The sequence below is a fragment of the Nymphalis io genome, chromosome 28 (genome assembly GCF_905147045.1).
Source record: "Nymphalis io chromosome 28, ilAglIoxx1.1, whole genome shotgun sequence".
Taxonomy (NCBI): Eukaryota; Metazoa; Arthropoda; class Insecta; order Lepidoptera; family Nymphalidae; genus Nymphalis; species Nymphalis io.
This window is the reverse complement of record NC_065915.1, coordinates 7788569-7807173: the sequence shown is the minus strand read 5'-3', so window position 1 is coordinate 7807173 and position 18605 is coordinate 7788569. Positions and strand designations below refer to the sequence as shown.

Sequence of the window (18605 nt, the reverse complement as noted above, 5' to 3'; positions counted from 1 at the left end):
CTTTTGTTAATACATACTTATATAGATAATTACACCCAGACTCAGGACAAACAGACATGCTCACGCTCAGGTGGGAATCGAACCCACAACCTTCGGCGTGAAAGGCAAGCATCCACCAACCACGCCAACCGGCTCGTCATATTCAAAAGCTTAGTTGAAAAATATATATTTTGATTTGATCTGAGTTTAAACGCATATATTTAATTCACGGTGTCATCTCAGTCTTTTAATACATAATGTTATAATAATAATCTTTGTATTGCCACAGAATACGCGCCCTGCGAGCCAACGTACGAAGGCAACGCCCTCACGTTCGTGTTTGATCTTCTCGACTACCAGAAATGCGCCGTTACCAGGGTCCTGAACACTGTGACAGTAAGTTATCTGCTTTGGATATAATAATAAGTACATGATTGTTTAAACATTGCAACCAAACTAAAAATAAATTTAATTATTTTCTTTGTGGTGGTGTTTTGTGCAAACCCGTCTTGGTAGGTACCATCAGCTCAATATATATTCTAGTGACAAACAACAATTTAATAATGTTGCGTTAATATTGTTGTGTTCTAGGGTTTGAAGGGTGAGTGAGTCAGTGTAAGTACAGGCACAAGGGACATAACATCTTAGTTCTCAAGGTTGGTGGCGCATTGACGATGTAAGCTACGGTTAATATTTCTTAAAGCGCCAATGTCTATGGGCGGCGGTGACTACTTATCATCAGGTGGCCCATTTGCTCGTCCGCTTGTCTATTTTATATTTAAAAAAAATATAGGGTTATAGACACGGAACTCGTTTTATAGATAGAAATACAACAATACTAATATTTCTGACCCAGCCGAATCCCAAAGCTCTACCACCAAGCATACCTTATTTACAAAATTGCGAGATAAATAATAAAAAAGGTACCACCGGGAACAAAACGTGAATATGATGACTATTCAATCAGACTCTCTCGTACTCCTTGTTATATATAATATTATATTTCATATGTTAAAAACCTATGAGATATTTTATTATAGTGTTATTTCATTGTTATATGATAATGAAAGTGCATTAAAGCAGTATGTAATCTGTAAATATTACATATATCGGATGTATGTTACTAAATTGTTTTTAATTTACAAGTACTTAATATAAGTGCCGTAGATGTGCCTTTCAAATAAATAATAAATCTGTGCAATACTAGAACAAAATATAAAGATGTACGCTATCAGTATATAAGAGATGTTATCGAAAATAAATGTTTGTAAATTGCACACGTTAGAAGTGATGTGACAGCTGACCTTCTTACATAAGGCTTGTGTACTATAGAGCATTAGAAATTTATGAATAAGTTAGACGTTATAACTTTGTAATATATTCTAGTATTAGTTTATTTCGATAACTTAGTATAGATCTTAGATAGACATCAAAATGTAAGTTTCTGAACGTTTAGATACCAGTAGCGCCCTCTTTAGGAAATTCTGATGTAACTTTTTTTTAAAATACTATCTGTTGCATCAGTTTGTTTCATTATAAACACGAGTATACAAAACAAATTTTCTCCCTCATTTTCCTTTACTTCCTGTTCTGGCATTAACTCGATAACAAAAACGGACTCGTCCAGAGTTCACATACTTAATAAAGTCAGCTGGGATACGAGTTTTTGTCTGCGAATCCGTTCGTATCGACTTCCTAGTTTTTTGTTCCGGCTTACTGTACTGCGCGTTATTTTATATACCTTGTTTATATACTCGCGACAATTTTACTTAAGTAAATTTTGTAAGATATAGACGAATTTCAATGTTGTCAATGAAATTTGTCTAATAATAGAAACAAAATACTCGAATGAATATGATCCGATAATGAAATTTAAGGCGAAGTTAAACCAGCGGTGAAATATAAAATAAAATATGACGAATGTAACAATATACAACATGTATCATTTACAGCTAACCCGCACGTATTACCACACGATCGTGATAGAAGACTCATCAGGGGGTCGGGAGATGGTGCCCGTGCGGTGTATAGTGGCCGGCAACAAGCGAGCGATCGTTCGCCGGGCTGTTGAGCCCTTCCCACTGGATTTCAACGAACCGGAGTGAGATACAAACCTAGATTCTAAAATAAACTTAATTAGTTATTCTTCAAATAAGATGAATTGCACTGGAAAAGCTGCAACTAGAAGGTTTTGGGATACTAGGCCGGGTTACCTATATATTTTCTTAGACATACTAACTTAGAGTAATGTATTATTGTTAACAACACATTGTAAAAAAAAGGTCATTAATCAAAATTATATCGTTATCTTTTGCAATAATAATAATAAGAATTGTGTGATCTTATAAAATGAATAATAAGTATATGTATTTTAAATAATATATAAAGATAAATATTATATTTTGACATATTGTAAACTGTTACTATATTCCTAAACAAAACATTACAATAATGTCGGTAAATATATTTAATTTTTACAAAGCACGTTATAACATTGTTCAACAACGATATCAGCTTTATACGTAATCTCTACTAATGAGTAGACAATTATTATGTAATGCCTCAAAGAAAAAAAACTGCTAAATCAATTTACATAAAACTTATACCAGAAGATTTAGTTATGGAGAATTTTATTAGTATATAATTTAAGTTTTGAATGTACGGACATTTCAGGGAAGTCAATATCAAATAAAATGAAATCAAAAACTTTATTCAACATTAAGCATTACACTTTCTTATTGATTGTCAAATATCTACCACCATTAATATTACTAATTGTAATAGCTCGTAACAGTTATTTATTTCTTAACATACAAGTAAATACATTATCCTGATAAACAACAAAACTTAATGGTTACGTTAAAATTATTCATATAACAGTACAGTAACTGCCTGTGAATGTCCCACTGCTGGGCTAAGGCCTCCTGTCCCTTTTTGAGGAGAAGGTATGGAGCTTATTCCACCACGCTGCTCCAATGTGACTTGGTGGAATACACAATTTCAATGAAATTAGACACATGCAAGTTTCCTCACGATGTTTTCCTTTACCGTATAACACGAGATGTCACAAATTAATCACAAATTAAGCACACGAAAATTCAGTGGTGCTTGCCCGGGTGTGAACCCACGATCATCGGTTAAGATTCATGCGTTCTTACCATTGGGCCATCTCGGCTATTATATATATATATATATATATGATAATTTAATCTTATGTAATAACTCTATATATGAGTTATTACATAAGAGTAAATGCTGAATTTCTAAACGCCTTACATTCAACTAAATCTTGTTATATGACTATAAAAGCCTTACACTAACAGTAACAGCCTGTGAATGTCCCACTGCTGAGCTAAGGCCTCCTCTCCCTTTTAAGGAGAAGGTTAGGAGCATATTCCACCACGCTGCTCCAATGCGGGTTGGTGGAATACACATGTCTAATTTCATTGAAATTATGCCACATGCAGGTTTCCTCACGATGTTTTCCTTCACCGTCAAGCACGAGATGAATTATAATCACAAATTAAGCACATGATAATTCAGTGGTGCTTGCCCGGGTTCGAACCCACGATCGTCGGTTAAGATTCACGCGTTCTAACCACTAGGCCATCTCGGCTTAAAAGCCTTGAATAAAGAATATTTTGATTTTGTAAAGTATTTTTCCAATCAGAATAATTTGGACTAATCGGATCCCTAAGTCCTGTAATCGGTATGTTCCAAATTCCAACACTCGTTTTTGAAGCTTTAAAGTATTCATTATTGACACGATATAATTTTTTTTATATATTTTTGCTATATATACAAACATTTTTTTTTCAGTGTTCTAAACATCACGCGGTATATGGAGAGTCGCGCCCCTGAACCAATTCTGGGAGCAGTAGTCAAACAGAATGGAAAGCAGTTAGTATTATAACTCTAAGTAAATGGACGACCGAGCTTCTCTTGGCTCTAATAAATAAAAGCAAAGTTTTATGTGAAACAATGCATTATATCACATTTAAATGTAAATTTAAAAAGCGAAGCGATACAAAATTGAGCCAATTAGAGTAACGATTGTCAGTCACTTGATCGTGACAGGCACTTAGTGGTAGGTCTCTGGAAGCTGGGCCACCACCGCCAATATATATTGATGTCGTGAGAAATAATAATCTTAACATCACCATGGATTGCCATTACTATCCTTGGGAACTAAGACATTATGTCCCTTATGCCTATAGTTACACTGAACACAACAATACTCAGTATTGTTGATTATGATGAGATGGTGGTACCCACCCAGACGGGCTCGCACAGAGCGTTACGATGTTAATGTTTTGAAATCGATTACATAACGCTGTCCCACTGTATCTGGTTAGTGGATATGTTTGTTACAATTTCACCGACAGGAACGAAATGATACCTAAACATAAAACATTCATGACCTTAATGATCCCTGCCCGGATGTGAAATCATTATTGTGAAAAGACGTAAATAACGTTCACTCTGAAGTACGTTCACTCAAGTGAATATTTATTTTCATGTCGAATGTTATATTCAACATTGTTGGTTCGGTTTAATAATTCCATTTGTCATTTTTGTTTAATATTTTTGTTTGAATGTGTCACTTTGAGTAAAAGATTAAAATAGAAACCGTCTTATTCCACCTTTAGCACTGATCGCTTGACGTTATCGTTGTGTTATATTTGTAACATATAAAGGTCTTTCCATGAACCAGATCAATTTTCCCTCGGACGTCAGATAACCACTTCGGTTGTGTAATTACAATTTCACTTAAGAAAAGTGATGATTTAATCAACTGCTCCTATCTTACTATATTACTGGTGGTAGGGCTTTGTGCAAGCTCGTCTGGGTAGGTACCACCCACTCATCAGATATTCTACCGCAAAACAGCAATACTTGATATTGTTGTGTTCCGGTTTGAAGGCCCATATGCTCGTCCACCTTCCTATTCTATAAAAAAATAAAAAAAATAAAAAAGAGAGAGCAGTTGATTAATGATAATCCCGGCTGTCGCCCTGTTCAGTGCCGTCTGAAATAGAACACGCGAGGTGGAGACCTCACGCGTGCACGGCCCCAGGGTTACCCTGCCTTTTAAGTCAAGTTAACACTTTTAAACGGATAACAAAATAATCAGTAAATAGTCTAGAAATTCTAGGTTTATATTCCTGGTCAAATCGCATATCTAATCTTTCTAAATCATTATGAGTACATATTTCACAATTATTTGTATATTTTCAGAGTATCTGGTGAAATTTCTGTTAGTCCTGGAACTCCGCTGTCCATGGAGATATTCCTGGATAACAGGTCGATGCCCGTGTACGGCCTCCTCGTGAACTACATGCACGTGACAGACACCGGGAAACAACAGGAAACTATCATATTTAATGGGTTAGCAAATTATTGAAAACATAATTATAAATGCAATCTGGTGTATCAACTCTTTTAATTATCCAATTTGATAAACTTATTACTGCTTGATTAATGTGGGCAGAAAACTCCTCACTCGCACGCCTTTTTACGGTTCTTTGCTAAGGGCCGATTATTGAACAACCCCCTTCGATCAGGTGCCCATTTCGCAAACCTGATAGACAAATTCTATCAAATTCTATCATAATAAGTTAAAATTAAAAAATGTTATGTTTTAAATTCCAGCTGTTCCGTGGATCCGTATTTATTCGACAACTTCCTCACCACCGACGGAAAGAACTTGACGGCTAAGTTCAGAGCGTTCAAGTTCCCAGACACCACGTACGTGCAGTTCAAGGGCACCGTCACCGTCTGTCTCGATAAATGTCAAGGAGTAAGTAGCTACTACAGTACCATTTATTTTACCATCAAATAAACCCTGTATATTTTGTATGAAAAGTCTCAAGGGAGACTAGCCAGCTAAACAGAAAATTTTATAGTGCACAAGTGTGCAAACACAGGTGCTGCTTCGTTGCTTTAGTAACTAGATATAGGATCCCGAGGGTTCAAACCCGAGGTCGGGCCGATAAAAAGTATTGGGTTTTTTCTATCGAAAATTCTCAGTAGCCACCCGGAGTCTAGAGATCGGAACTGAGTATATTCCCGCGCCTCGTAAAGCACGTAAAGCCGTTGGTCCGGTGCCTGAACCTCTTTCAGTCGTGTCGGATTTACCGTCCTATCAGATTATTTTATACAACCTCGGTATTTATACAGGTCTGTATGTATTCCTGTCGGTACATGTGGTATGTGTGTAGGTGCAGTGCGCGAGCGGCGCGACAGCGTTCGGGCGTCGTCGGCGCGCGGTGGCGACGAGTGCGGACGCCAACAAAGTGTACGAAGTATCGCTCACCACCATCATACGAGTGGACTGGGCCGATGGGAATCGAGAAGAAGGTACCTCAATATAAATATTACATATATAATTTAATAGTATTATACATCTATGTGTGTATAAATTTTAGGTTTTTTTAATAGATAGGCAGTCGGTTAATCACCACCCATAGACACTGGGGCTGTAAGAAATATTAGCCATTTTCTACATCGTCAATGCGCCACCAACCATGGGAACTAAGATGTTATGTCTATTGTGTCTGCAGTTTCACTGGCTAACTAACACCTCAAACCGGAACATAACAACAACGGATGTTACCTACGCAGATGAGCTCGCAAATATCCCTACCACCACTATATATTAAATATAATCTGGTACAATAAAAATTACCAGCCCTAAAATCTTTGTATTCAACTGTATATAATTTTTCACATTGAACGCTATATAAGTTGTTGTGGTGCAGCGCCATCTCGCGGTGAGTTAACGATGTTGAGAGAGAGAGAACTAATAGCCACTGGGTCATCAAGACCCTGGCCCATCGGGCCAAAAATTTAAAGACACGACAGGCTAACCTGTCGGTGAGGATTAGCCCGGGTAAAGAGGGCAAATCCCGAGGCCCGTACCCAGACTGGTTTAGGCCAGTCAGGAGGAACCAACTCTCTCTTATCCATGAAACACATACATGTCAACAATATTATGGTGATCGGTGTCGAATTCTATTAATCTTAAATAGATAATGGAATTTGGTTTGGAAGTTTTACTAGTGTGAACACCTTTAGAAATCTCTTTTGTTTTTAATTAAAACCTTACCAATGAGCGGAAACTCAGAATGTATATCGTAAAGTCACTTTTATAGTTGTATGTATTTTGAATGTTGGAATATTTTATTTTGTTATATATACCAACTTCCATAACATATTTTATAAAGACTACAGTAGTAGTGGTAGTGCTTTGTGCAAGCTCGTCTGGGTAGGTACCACCCACTCATCAGATATTCTACCGCAAAACAGCAGTACTTGGTATTGTTGTGTTCCGGTTTGAAGGGTGAGTGAGCCAGTGTAATTACAGGCACAAGGGACATAACATCTTAGTTCCCAAGGTTGGTGGTGCATTGGTGATGTAAGCGATGGTTAACATTTCTTGCAATGCCAATGCCTGTGGACGTTGGTGACTACTTTCCATCAGGTGGTCCATACGCTCGAGAAACTTCCTATTTTATAAAAAAAGATTTTTTAAACAAAATTTTGTTCGAAATTGATATCTTAATTCAGTCATTCTGTATATATTTGTGCGTGATATATCTTGAAACTTAAAGAAACACTTTTTTCTGTTTTGCAGAGGATGTTCTGACGTTATTGAAGAATTTGAAAGTTGGTAACCAACTCCTCGGCGACAGAGAAGGTTCACCAGCGACCGTGTCCGAGCAAACACAGGACACCAAACTAGTATACACAGAAGAATTAATTCACAGCGGCACAAACATGCAGACATACAGCTGTTTATTGCTAATTATTAGTCTAATAATTAATCTCTACAAGTAGTACTGTGCGGTCCAGGAATCAGAGAGGGTCGGAAAGGTATTTTCGGGTTAACCATAGATATTTTCGCTATTTTTCTTAGTTTATACTCTTTGTATCACGGCCTTACTTATAAAAGTTGCTTAGCGGGTATTAAAACAATGATTTATCTCTATCTGTTATTATTGATTTGACATTTGAATTGATTTAACATTGGAAAGAAAATGAACAATATTGTTTAACTTATAACCCACTAAGCTATATTTATAGGTAAAGCCGTTTATCTATTGATTGAAATTATATAATTTTTTGGAAACGAGTATTCATATTTTGTACTTTTTTTTATATGTAATGTGTCAAAAATTTTCGAGACGAAATTTAGTTTTTAAGTAAAGTGATTTTAATTAATCTAAAGTAAGTGCCTTTTTAACTTAGTATTATAATGCTAACGCATTTAAGTCCACTAGTCTTTAATAATATGTTTATAATAATAAAGAAAAATAGTGTGAATAAATTCTACCATTTTTATTAGTTTTTGCAAACTAAGTAATTCGTACAATAGTTAGATTAATAAATCTTGCAAAAAAAATAATAAAAAAACGTATTTTTAATTTTTTAAATGTAATTCAAGCAACTATTACCAATAAAAATAAGTATTTTTTTACAGAATATTCCACAGCTTCGTAATTAAATTTATTTGTCATTATTTCTATCACATACCAACCAGTAACAATAAGTTTATTTCAAACCGATGTTATTTAATCTGTACACACAAATAAATATGCTTACTTCAACCACTCTCATTTGCAAGGATATATAAGAAATATATAATCATCACGTTTTAACAATAGTTATTTCATATGCTTAGAATAATCTTTCTATCTCTTTTTCACAAAAGTAAATAACAATGTTATATTGAATATATTGTGCATAAGTTCTAAGCTAAACGAATTTCAGGGATGTCCCATCTCGCTCATTTGTGGATTGAATAACGTTAACAAAATAAAAATTTTGTGATGTCAAATAACTTGAAAGAGATTGTGTACAACTTATTTAATGCCTGTCAATATCATTTTTCTTTTTAAAAGGCAAAAGTATTAAAATAAACATCATTTTTTTTTTACATTGACGTTTATTTTATGTTTCATAGTAAGAACAATAATATTGGAATGATATTAAACTGTTTTATTATTAATTTATATCAAATTATGTATTTTATATTTTACTTAAATAAAATATTCTAAATAAGGAACAACGAACAAAATAAGAATATGACAATATAATACTGAGCGTTAATTTTAACTCCGTGGTGCTTCAATAACTATTACGTTTGTGGATAATAACTATTTTAATAGAATTACATTTTAAGATTAATAAAAACATAAACCCCACTTGAAGTTTCTTTTACATTAAATTATTTTATTTTTATAAATAAAATTTATTATTTAAATTTATTTTCCTATGAAAAGCCATTTTTGCAAAACTACATTTTGTTGATTCAGACCATTAAGATATTTTGGATTTATAATTCTCAATACTCGGCCCTTCAATCAGCGGCGCTATCAAAACGTGTAAAGCCAACAGTAATAGACAATTCAGAAGAAAATTATTAAGTAGAGCTATGTGAGCAACGTGTTAAGATGGTGTTTATATAATGTGTAAAAACGTTTTATTTACGCACTCCGATGTTTAACGATTACGATGGAGTTCCCTATGCAGTTGCATAAAATTTTAAGACATAATAGAACAAGGCATACTTTTGTGTATCCTATTTATATTTACGCATAACGTTACTTACGCATATTTACATGTGATGAGAAGGGTTGAAAAGCAAGTTACTAAAAGGGTGATGAGTATAAATGTTGATAGATATAGGAGGCGGGGGATTGTAAATTAATACATAATATCTGTTTCATGTTTTTATATTGATTAATTGTTTGTTGTAACAAGTGCTTACTATTTAGTGCTAATTCAGTATTATTAGTGATGTTGGTTACTTTTAGTGCTTATTAAATAAACTCATATATATAAGGTGGTACTTAGTAGATATCTGTGACATAATTTATGACCTTTGTTTTTCTATGTAAAATCACATATTATGAGTAATGACATAAGTCTTGATGCAATTAACTCCTAGCATCATTGAGTAACTTGTGGATGGATTGCGTAGGAAAGGACATGTGTATGAAAGGGGTATTGAGATGACGAATGACAGAGAGAAGTGTGAAGGAAAACAAATGTTGTGCCGAACCCACGTAGCGAGCTAAGGGCAGGAAGAAGCTACTTACGCATAATTTTTTTACCATATTAATGTTTAAGCATAACATTCTAAGGCATAAATTTATTTACACAATACCAAAACATATTTTTATAGGCATAACATGATAATTAACTCCTAAAACAACATGAAATATTATCAAAACATATGCAGAATCACAATCATGAACCAAATGCACTTAGAGAAAAGGTAACTTTTATAAATTTATTATATATATACCGCACCTTACCCTATCCGTTCTTCCTATTGATTTTTATGACTAAATACTATTAGGCTAATAGACATAATGTGCTAAAATAGATACGCTAATGTATATTAGGAAAAAAACATTATGCGAAAATAAGGAATCCCTTGCAATGCTCCGCTCATAACTACACTTGACCTGTCTTTACTAAAGAGTGCATTAAGTAGCCATTATTGTCTCAGTACGGCAGTTAGACTTTAATAAACTTTATATACTTTATTATGTACTTTTATTGACTTTAATTTAACGGTGGTATTTTTTAAAATCAAAATATTTTGATTTGGGCCCCTGGGCACAGCCAAAAATAATTTAATTTTTAATCTAACCGCTTCGGAGTGAGACACGTTAATGTTAGAAGAGGATGAATAATAAAAAAAGTTTAGAAGATTTCAGTCTTTTAATAGAACCATTATAGATAAATCTAACAATATGAGAAACTAACACGGAAAATTACAAATACGGAGAAAAGAATCACATTACAAAATTGTTTAAACGTTTAATCTCAATTCCTAAGTATAAAACTGGACAGACGTGAATAGGATCAGTATTTCATGGACATCTTACCATAATCATTAAAAAAAAATAAACTGTCAAATAGAACCGTCAAACTTTGACAGATAGATTTATAAAAGTCAATCTTTGTGCTATATTAATTATATTACCCTATTCCAATCGAAGGAGTAAAGATAGACAACCCTTTGATTTACATATTCCAAGCGATTTGCTAAAAGTTTGATGAATACCACAAACAGTTCATGATTAATATTTAAAATACAAAACTATTACACTTAACTAGTTATATGTTGGTGTCTTCAAATCCAGAGTAAACAGGTTTCTTATAGGCAAGCGTGCTACATCTTAGACCGTGTCGATGCTTAACATCAGGCAAGTCAACGGTCAAACGCTGGCCTATTAATAGTAAAAAAAAAAAACTTCCAAATTTCCGATTAAAACTTCGCGAATCCACAGTGAGTATCATAGATTATTCAAGATTTTGATCTCGACAATGATAGGCGTCACTTCGAGGTCAAAATTGATTGTTTATCTTTCCTCCTGTGGTTGGAATAGGCTGCACAGATTGAGTAACTTGGATTTAATCTGAACTATAATTGGTGGGTGATAATGCAATATGCGACAAATAAACATTGAGTTTTTAATTAGTTTAGTTATTAAAAATAACCAATATAAGGTATTGATTATGATTTTATATCCATTACATACCTATTATTTAAAATATCTAAATATCTTACGAGTAATTACAAAAAATATACAATTACATAATTTAATAAAGATAAATTAATTAAACAGTAAAGTTTAATAATTAATAGTCAGAAAAAAATGTACTTGCATAATTATTGGCATAGTAAATCTGTTTCCTGAATTGTTTGTGATTTATTAAAAAAGAAATTCTCAAACAGTGGGTCGCGACCAAAGACAACATAAGTAAAACACCGGCTTGCAACATTGTCTCCATCAAATTACGCAGTTAGTATGTGTGGATCAAATCTTGTAAATGAATTTTAAACAATTCCTCACCTGATATAATTGCAATTTTTCACACGTTTTTGGTGGATTAGTGGTACATTTACTTCTTTGTGGATTTTGAAATTTATTTTAATTATCTATGTAATAAACCCATAAACTACAACATCACTTGACACAAAATGAAATAGTAATTTAAATAAAGTTTTTAAAATACCAATAACTATAGATTGTATTCTTAGCACTAGTGCGTGCGAAATTTCTGCTTAATCGTTTGTGTGGAACTGGCTTAAAATGTAACGGCCATATATGATCCACTTGTAACAATAACCGATGGCGATAGCAAATAAGTTAGTAAAATAATACAATAATACAAACCGCCTTTTATAAAGTTCTTAGCATTTATAATTTTCCAAGAAAATGCGTTCAATCTAATTTTACTTCATTTAACATTACATTCAACAACTAAAGATATCAATTTAAATTTACAACGATAAACAAACTTTTCAAATTTAATCATGCCAATTAATTTTAAATATTTACTTTCATTTTTAAAATAAATTTAATGGTAGAATTTTTACAACAAAGTCCGCTGACAGAATGCCTTCCTGACGTCTGTCAGTTATTCGTGACAGTGATCAAACATAAACAGTTGACATCATTGATGCCAATTTGGGGGTTTTCATTCCAAATTTAGGGGGATTCAAGACGTCTAGTTGGTTTTTAGGGGGTACATTTATTAAGAGGGATTTTTAGGGGGTCTATTATTCAAGATTTATTTGTTTTTCCTTAAAAAAGCGCAAGAATCTATACAATTTATATTAAGCCTCGAACCCAATCAACAAACTAAACCAAATATATACTCCAAGCGTGGCTATAACTGAAATATCACAAAACTATAATATATTGAGATTGAAATATATATAAAATAGCACACGTTGGGGATGGAACGATCGGTACCTGGCTATTTCTTTCGTATGTTGAAAATTATAAATAATTGCATTCATTAATTCAAAAAGACCCGGTTCTACTGACAAGGTATTTGGTTTTCCGTGCCGATGTTAATTTTTAATTTAACCTTTATTTAATTAGCTAGTGCAATGCTTTCCTAAATAAATTTGAATTTAATAATATTATTAATATAGTAAAGTTACATCATCCATTTAATCACAAAGCTGTTAGGAATGCCATTCTTTCTTTTATTAATTTAATTTTGTGCGCCAAATCCAGGAACTTTAGTATTATAATTATACAAAAATGTAAACACTAAAGATAATACAGATTAAATAAAATAATATATACCATGAAATTCATTGACAATTGTAGTTGAGCGATCCCATGCTGGGCAAAGTTATGGAGAAATGTTCCAGAATATTCTGCCATACTGAAATACATACAATATGAAACTGCCACTGCAGTTTCATCCACTGTTTCACACAAATTAAGCAAACTCATTTGTCCACTATGCTTGCGGCTGCTATAGTAAAATAATTGATAATTCTGTTTATATTACACTAATCCGAACTGATTTCACTAAAGGGACTTATGAACGATTAATACTTAAAAGGATTAATATTTACAAAATATATTGCTCTATTGGAAGATAGTTGATAAATTCCGAAAACGTAAAGGCAAGAAATGTTTGATCATCACAGAGCTGGTGCCAAGTTACTGCTGACTCCAACAGGTACATAATAATTTGGGTCATTTATAACAAATATTCACATTCTTCATTTTTTAATTTTATTCATTTTTATAAAATAAGAAGACGGAACACCTTATGGTAAATGGCCTGATGGTGAAAAGTGGATACTGTATGAAAAAGGTTGTATGTAAAATATTACACAATATAATAATAATGAAAATGATAAAAACATTGAATAAATATTTGTCAATTTCCTTACAGAATATATGTATATTATATATATATATATATATATATATATATAACCTTATGTATGTAGTTGATTTTGTAACCCACTAGAGAAATAAAATAACTCAAATTTAATATTTAATTAATCTCAGTAGAATCTACTTTTATACGACTACATACGATCTTTTGCAATTAATAGTATTTAAGGCAAAAATGAAACTTGGCATCATTCTCTGTGTATAGAGATTAGTATTTACAAAATGTTATTGAAAAATTTAAATATTCAAAGGCGAGAAATTACGAAATTATAAAATCTTATTCAAATAAGAGTATTATTTCGATGACTCATTGATTATAAACTCGATCGATTACGAATCCAATCGAATGATCTCGTTCTATAATTCGTTCCAATTTCAAATTTATAATTCGATTTTGTTCATGGAATCTTAAATTACAAAATTCAAAAATGGAATAAATATATTCCTTCATTATAAATTTGGTCATAATATTTTTATAAACTCGTCATTTGGCACACGTTTCATTTATAAATGAATGAAAATCGAGTTTATGTACAGATGTGATTGAATGATAGAAATTTACAAGCGACTTGTCCTGTTTACACAAGTTATATCGTACAGTGACTGTCTTGTTAGTCTACTGGCGAGCACATAATCATGGGAATTCTCCATAGCAACTGTCTGGAAATTTTGTTATAATCCCGTGCCTCGGATAACACGTAAAGCCTTAGATCGTACACTTACACTTTCCTGTAGTGTCGATACGCTTGTGAAAGCACACTAACCGGACAGATATCGTTTGCGCACTTGGCTAGCTTAAATGGGGCAGGTATATCATGCAATTGAAAATGCAAATACATTGCAAAGCGTAGAACAGCCCTGTGGCTGTAAGCGTTGATTCCGCTGCCCATCAACCTTATCTATACCGGGACCAACGTATAACGTAACTAACGGCCGTAATTCAATCGATTTGAGTGACTCAAAAGTTTAAAGAGAAAAGTTTTTGCTACGTATTAAATTCGTAAATAAAAATAACAAACTTGCAATAAAGTTAAATTTGTTTCTTAATAATCACATACGATCTTTTACATTTGTAGAGGCGACGTCTTTCATATATAATGTAAGTTATAGAATTTGTGTCTGTATATGTAAATCTGTTCGTGAGGACGAACGTGGTAAATGTATCACAATGGAAGTCGTCCCAGCGGTGTACCCAGACCGAGCTCGCAGCCCGTCACCCGGGGCGCCGGTCAGTCCGTGACCTGCTTCTCCGAGCCGCTCTGCCAGCCGGAGTCCATGGTGTTGGTGTCGCTGTAGCAGCGGTGGTGGTTCAGCTTGAGCTCGTCCTTGCCGTCCCGGACCGGCTCGTACTGCGAGTCCGGCGCCAGGCGCTCCGGCTCCGGCTCGTTGGAGTACACGGTCTCCGGGCGGCGCTCGTCGTCGTCCGACATGAGCGACTCCTCCGTGGCGGGCGACAGCGGCGACAGCGCGGGGGCGGCGTCCCGGGGCTTGGGGCTCGCGCGGGGCCGCGGGGGGCTCGCTCGGGGCCGCGGGGGGCTCGCGCGGGGCCGCGGGGGGCCCGGCCCGCGACGCTCGCTCGCGCGCTCGGGCCGCTCCCGGTCCAACCGGGACTCGTTCAACCGCTCCCTCTCGCTCATGCCTCGAGATTCGTTCAGACGATCTCTAGATTCGGTCGCTCGGTCTATTCTCAAGTCATTCATCCGGTCGGAATCGTTCAGTCGATCCCTTTCGGTCATTCTGTCGACTCTCTCGTTGAGTCTGTCCCTCGATTCTCTCGACTCTCGCGACTCATTCATTCGGTCGATTCGGGAATCGTTCAAACGATCTCTAGAATCAATCATCCTGTCACTCATTCTGATGTCTGCCATGCGCTCGCTGATTCTGGATTCGTTCAATCTCTCGCTAACCCTTGAATCGTTCATCCGCTCACTAACTCTTGAGTCGTTCATCCGCTCACTAACTCTTGAATCGTTCATCCGGTCACTCACTCTTGAGTCGTTCATCCGGTCACTCACTCTTGAGTCGTTTATCCGGTCACTAACTCTCGAGTCGCTCATCCGCTCACTAACTCTCGAGTCGTTAACCCGCTCGATACGCATAGAAGTGTTCAAGTGCTCCATCTGCTGCTCGGTGAGCCTGAGCGAGCCGCCGAAGTCCTGGCGCAGCTTGTCGGTGCGCGGGCGGCGCTTGGAGCCGACCTGCGGCTGCGGGCGCTGCTGGCGCGACAGCGTGAACGAGCCCGAGTCGGACTCCGACGTGGACTCGGGGTGCGCCTCGATGGTGCCCACCAGCGACACCGGCGCGTTGGTGCAGCAGTCCGCCTGCACACATGTATTACACTATTTTACTATATATATTTTTTGGAAATTTAATTTTATTATTTGTTCTGTTATGCGGTGTGAGTACAGTTAATTTGATCAACGTAGGTCGGTACTCACGTTACAGCAGCTGGACACGTCCGCGAAGTACACTTCCGACTCTGCGGGGTGGGACACGCACGCAGACAACGAGGCCCTGGGCATAACGCACCATTGTGATATACATCAATGTAAACAACGATCACCGACTCTCCGATTCGTTGCGAGGACGGCCATCGCAAGAGTGAAGTGGGTAACAATCCCACATAACGAGATTTCCCCCAACCGAGAACGGTATAGGGATCTAAACGGTATACGGATGAAGTTTCATCACAATGTCGACCTTAAGAGCGAGCTCTGAGTACTCAATGGTACAGTATCAGAACACGATATCTTACCTCATCGGCGAATGTTTGTCATTTTGGAACCCGAGGTTCTCCTTCCCTTGCTTCGGACAAGAATCGATACTCTGATCTGAAACTGAAAACGAAGCCGGATAAGCTGCTTGTTGCCAGGTTTGCACAGGACAATCAAAAGTAGGGGCACATAGCCTGCTTGTGGGACTCGAACTACGTCATCAATGAAGTCATAAATCTTCCTGGTATTAAGATAGAAAGATTGATGACTCAACTCGACTCACTATTCAAAATTTAAAATATCAAAGTATATTACACTCTTTAAAGCACGTCGATATAGCGAACCTTTGCTGGCCGATGTGTGGTGCAGGCACTCCCCCGGGACCCCCCGGCAGGCGACGCGCAGCGACTGAAAGCGCTCCAGCTCCTGCAGCCGCGCCAGCTCCGCCGGCTCGCGAGGGTACATGGGACTCATTTCCGGGTTCATTCGGGCCATGTCCGAGGTGAGTCGAGACATTTCCGGATTCATCCGGCTCATGTCTGGATTCATTCGAGCCAATTCGTTGGCTCGGCTCATTTCGACGGCGGGCACGGTGCCGTGTAGGTAGTTCCTGGAGCACGTGTGCGTCTGCCCCGGCATCGAGTGCTCGAGGATCGGCATCGAGTTCCTGTGCTCGATGTGGTGGTGGTGCAGCAGCGTGGTCGCCGCGGGGTCTTGGTGGTGGAGGTGATGTCTGAAATTTATGGGACATTTATTACAACTGCTCGGTTAGGTTGACGCTTATTTGAACCAAACTATTTGTCATTGTAATATATTATTCAACACTTCGGCCAATGCAGTAGAATTTAAATCTTTAGTTTTCGATGTAGAGTCAAAAACCATATTCGATACCTGCTGGCTGTCCTCCCCTGCGGGCTGTAGGGGGGCGGCGGGCCCCACACGCCGGTTTGCGCGTCGAAGCTCCCACTCGCTTCTCCGAAGCCTTCCTGGAAGCCTCCTGGAGGGAAACTCGTCGCCTGAACAAAGTTGGATCCTTGGGGAAATTGGCCCTGGAAGTTCGATGGGGTTTGGGAGAAGTTAGCAGAACTTTGGACAAAGTTGGCGGAAGTTTGAGGGAAGTTCGTGGAATTCTGGGGGAAATTCGTGGGGTTATGGGTAAAGTTTGCCGGATTCTGGGTGCGTTGGAATTGGTCGAAATTGTTCGGGTAGGTGCGTTCGTCGTAGGACTGCCCCGGATTCGGGGTCTGTTCGGTCTCACAGAAGCCGTACGCGCTGTCGCCCGATTGCGGGACGCCGCTCATCCTGCAGCGAGACCTGGAAATGTATCACACACTAGTTGCAGTTATTGTGTTGACCGTATACAGACTAGTAACTTGCGAAGGAGTGAGTGTAGAGTCAGTTAGTTAGTAAGTGTGGTCTCACGTCTGCTGCGTGCGTGTCCAGGGCAGCCAACTCCACGGAGACGCCTTGCGACCAGCTCCTGAGCCAGGAGTGGGAGAGTACAGGTTACCCACGCGACCTGATCGAAATAGACTTTAATAAACGAACTTAATACTAAAAACAGACAGACAATTAATTACTATAAGTAAAAAAAAAACACTTAAAACAGATATTCTGATGAATCAATATCGAAGGATAAACCCACTCACCTGGCGCCCAAAACCTGTGCTGCAGGCTGAAGTCCCAGGCCGGCTGCGTCGGGTGACACTGCGTGCAGCAGCTGCAGGTGTTCTGCAACCATCGTTAATACATATAAAACTTTTTTTGTCAACATGATTTTCCCTGTGATTGATTGATTTCGATTTAAGTATAATATCCTCAAATTATTTATCATGAAATAAATAACATTCGAATGTTGCAGTTCCCAAAGGAAATGCTAAATAGTTTTTTTCCCTCCAATTAAAAAGGAAGGGAAAAATATTCCAAGTGGTCAGTATCGAAGCCCTTAGTTATTGAAGGCTTATTAAGATATTTTGCTTACATATATTATGTATGTACCTGTACAGATCTTCCAGCTGCAACAGCTGGCTGTCCGCTCGGAGGTCGATACAGAGATCTGCATCTCAACTCCAGCTGCTCCCAGTACATCTTCTTACGCTCGTGACTGTAAGTGTTCATGCAAATTATTTTATTAGGAGAAGTTATCTTGGTGGTAAGTGGCGACCATAGAAAATCGTACTTG

General features: G+C 36.9%; 2 protein-coding genes across 3 annotated transcripts in view; one reads left to right on the top strand and one right to left on the bottom strand.

Moving 5' to 3' along the window:
- The window catches only part of LOC126778977 (uncharacterized), a 61947-nt gene extending 53639 nt beyond the window's left edge, over positions 1-8308 (top strand). The window contains exons 4-10 of the mRNA XM_050502721.1: positions 269-375; positions 1932-2080; positions 3799-3879; positions 5218-5367; positions 5632-5779; positions 6201-6339; positions 7616-8308. Coding sequence (XP_050358678.1) covers positions 269-375; positions 1932-2080; positions 3799-3879; positions 5218-5367; positions 5632-5779; positions 6201-6339; positions 7616-7818 — 977 coding nt within the window. The 3' untranslated portion in view covers positions 7819-8308. The remainder of the gene's footprint in view (positions 1-268; positions 376-1931; positions 2081-3798; positions 3880-5217; positions 5368-5631; positions 5780-6200; positions 6340-7615) is intronic.
- Positions 8309-13874: 5566 nt separating this feature from the next.
- Positions 13875-18605, bottom strand: part of LOC126778972 (uncharacterized) — a 38148-nt gene continuing 33417 nt past the window's right edge. For both annotated transcript variants that reach the window (XM_050502711.1, XM_050502712.1), the window contains exons 9-16: positions 18422-18527; positions 18073-18154; positions 17846-17942; positions 17315-17737; positions 16768-17156; positions 16465-16546; positions 16148-16223; positions 13875-16030 (exon numbers count right to left, since the gene is read on the bottom strand). In XM_050502711.1, the coding sequence (XP_050358668.1) occupies positions 14939-16030; positions 16148-16223; positions 16465-16546; positions 16768-17156; positions 17315-17737; positions 17846-17942; positions 18073-18154; positions 18422-18527 (2347 nt within the window). In that variant the 3' untranslated portion in view covers positions 13875-14938. The remainder of the gene's footprint in view (positions 16031-16147; positions 16224-16464; positions 16547-16767; positions 17157-17314; positions 17738-17845; positions 17943-18072; positions 18155-18421; positions 18528-18605) is intronic.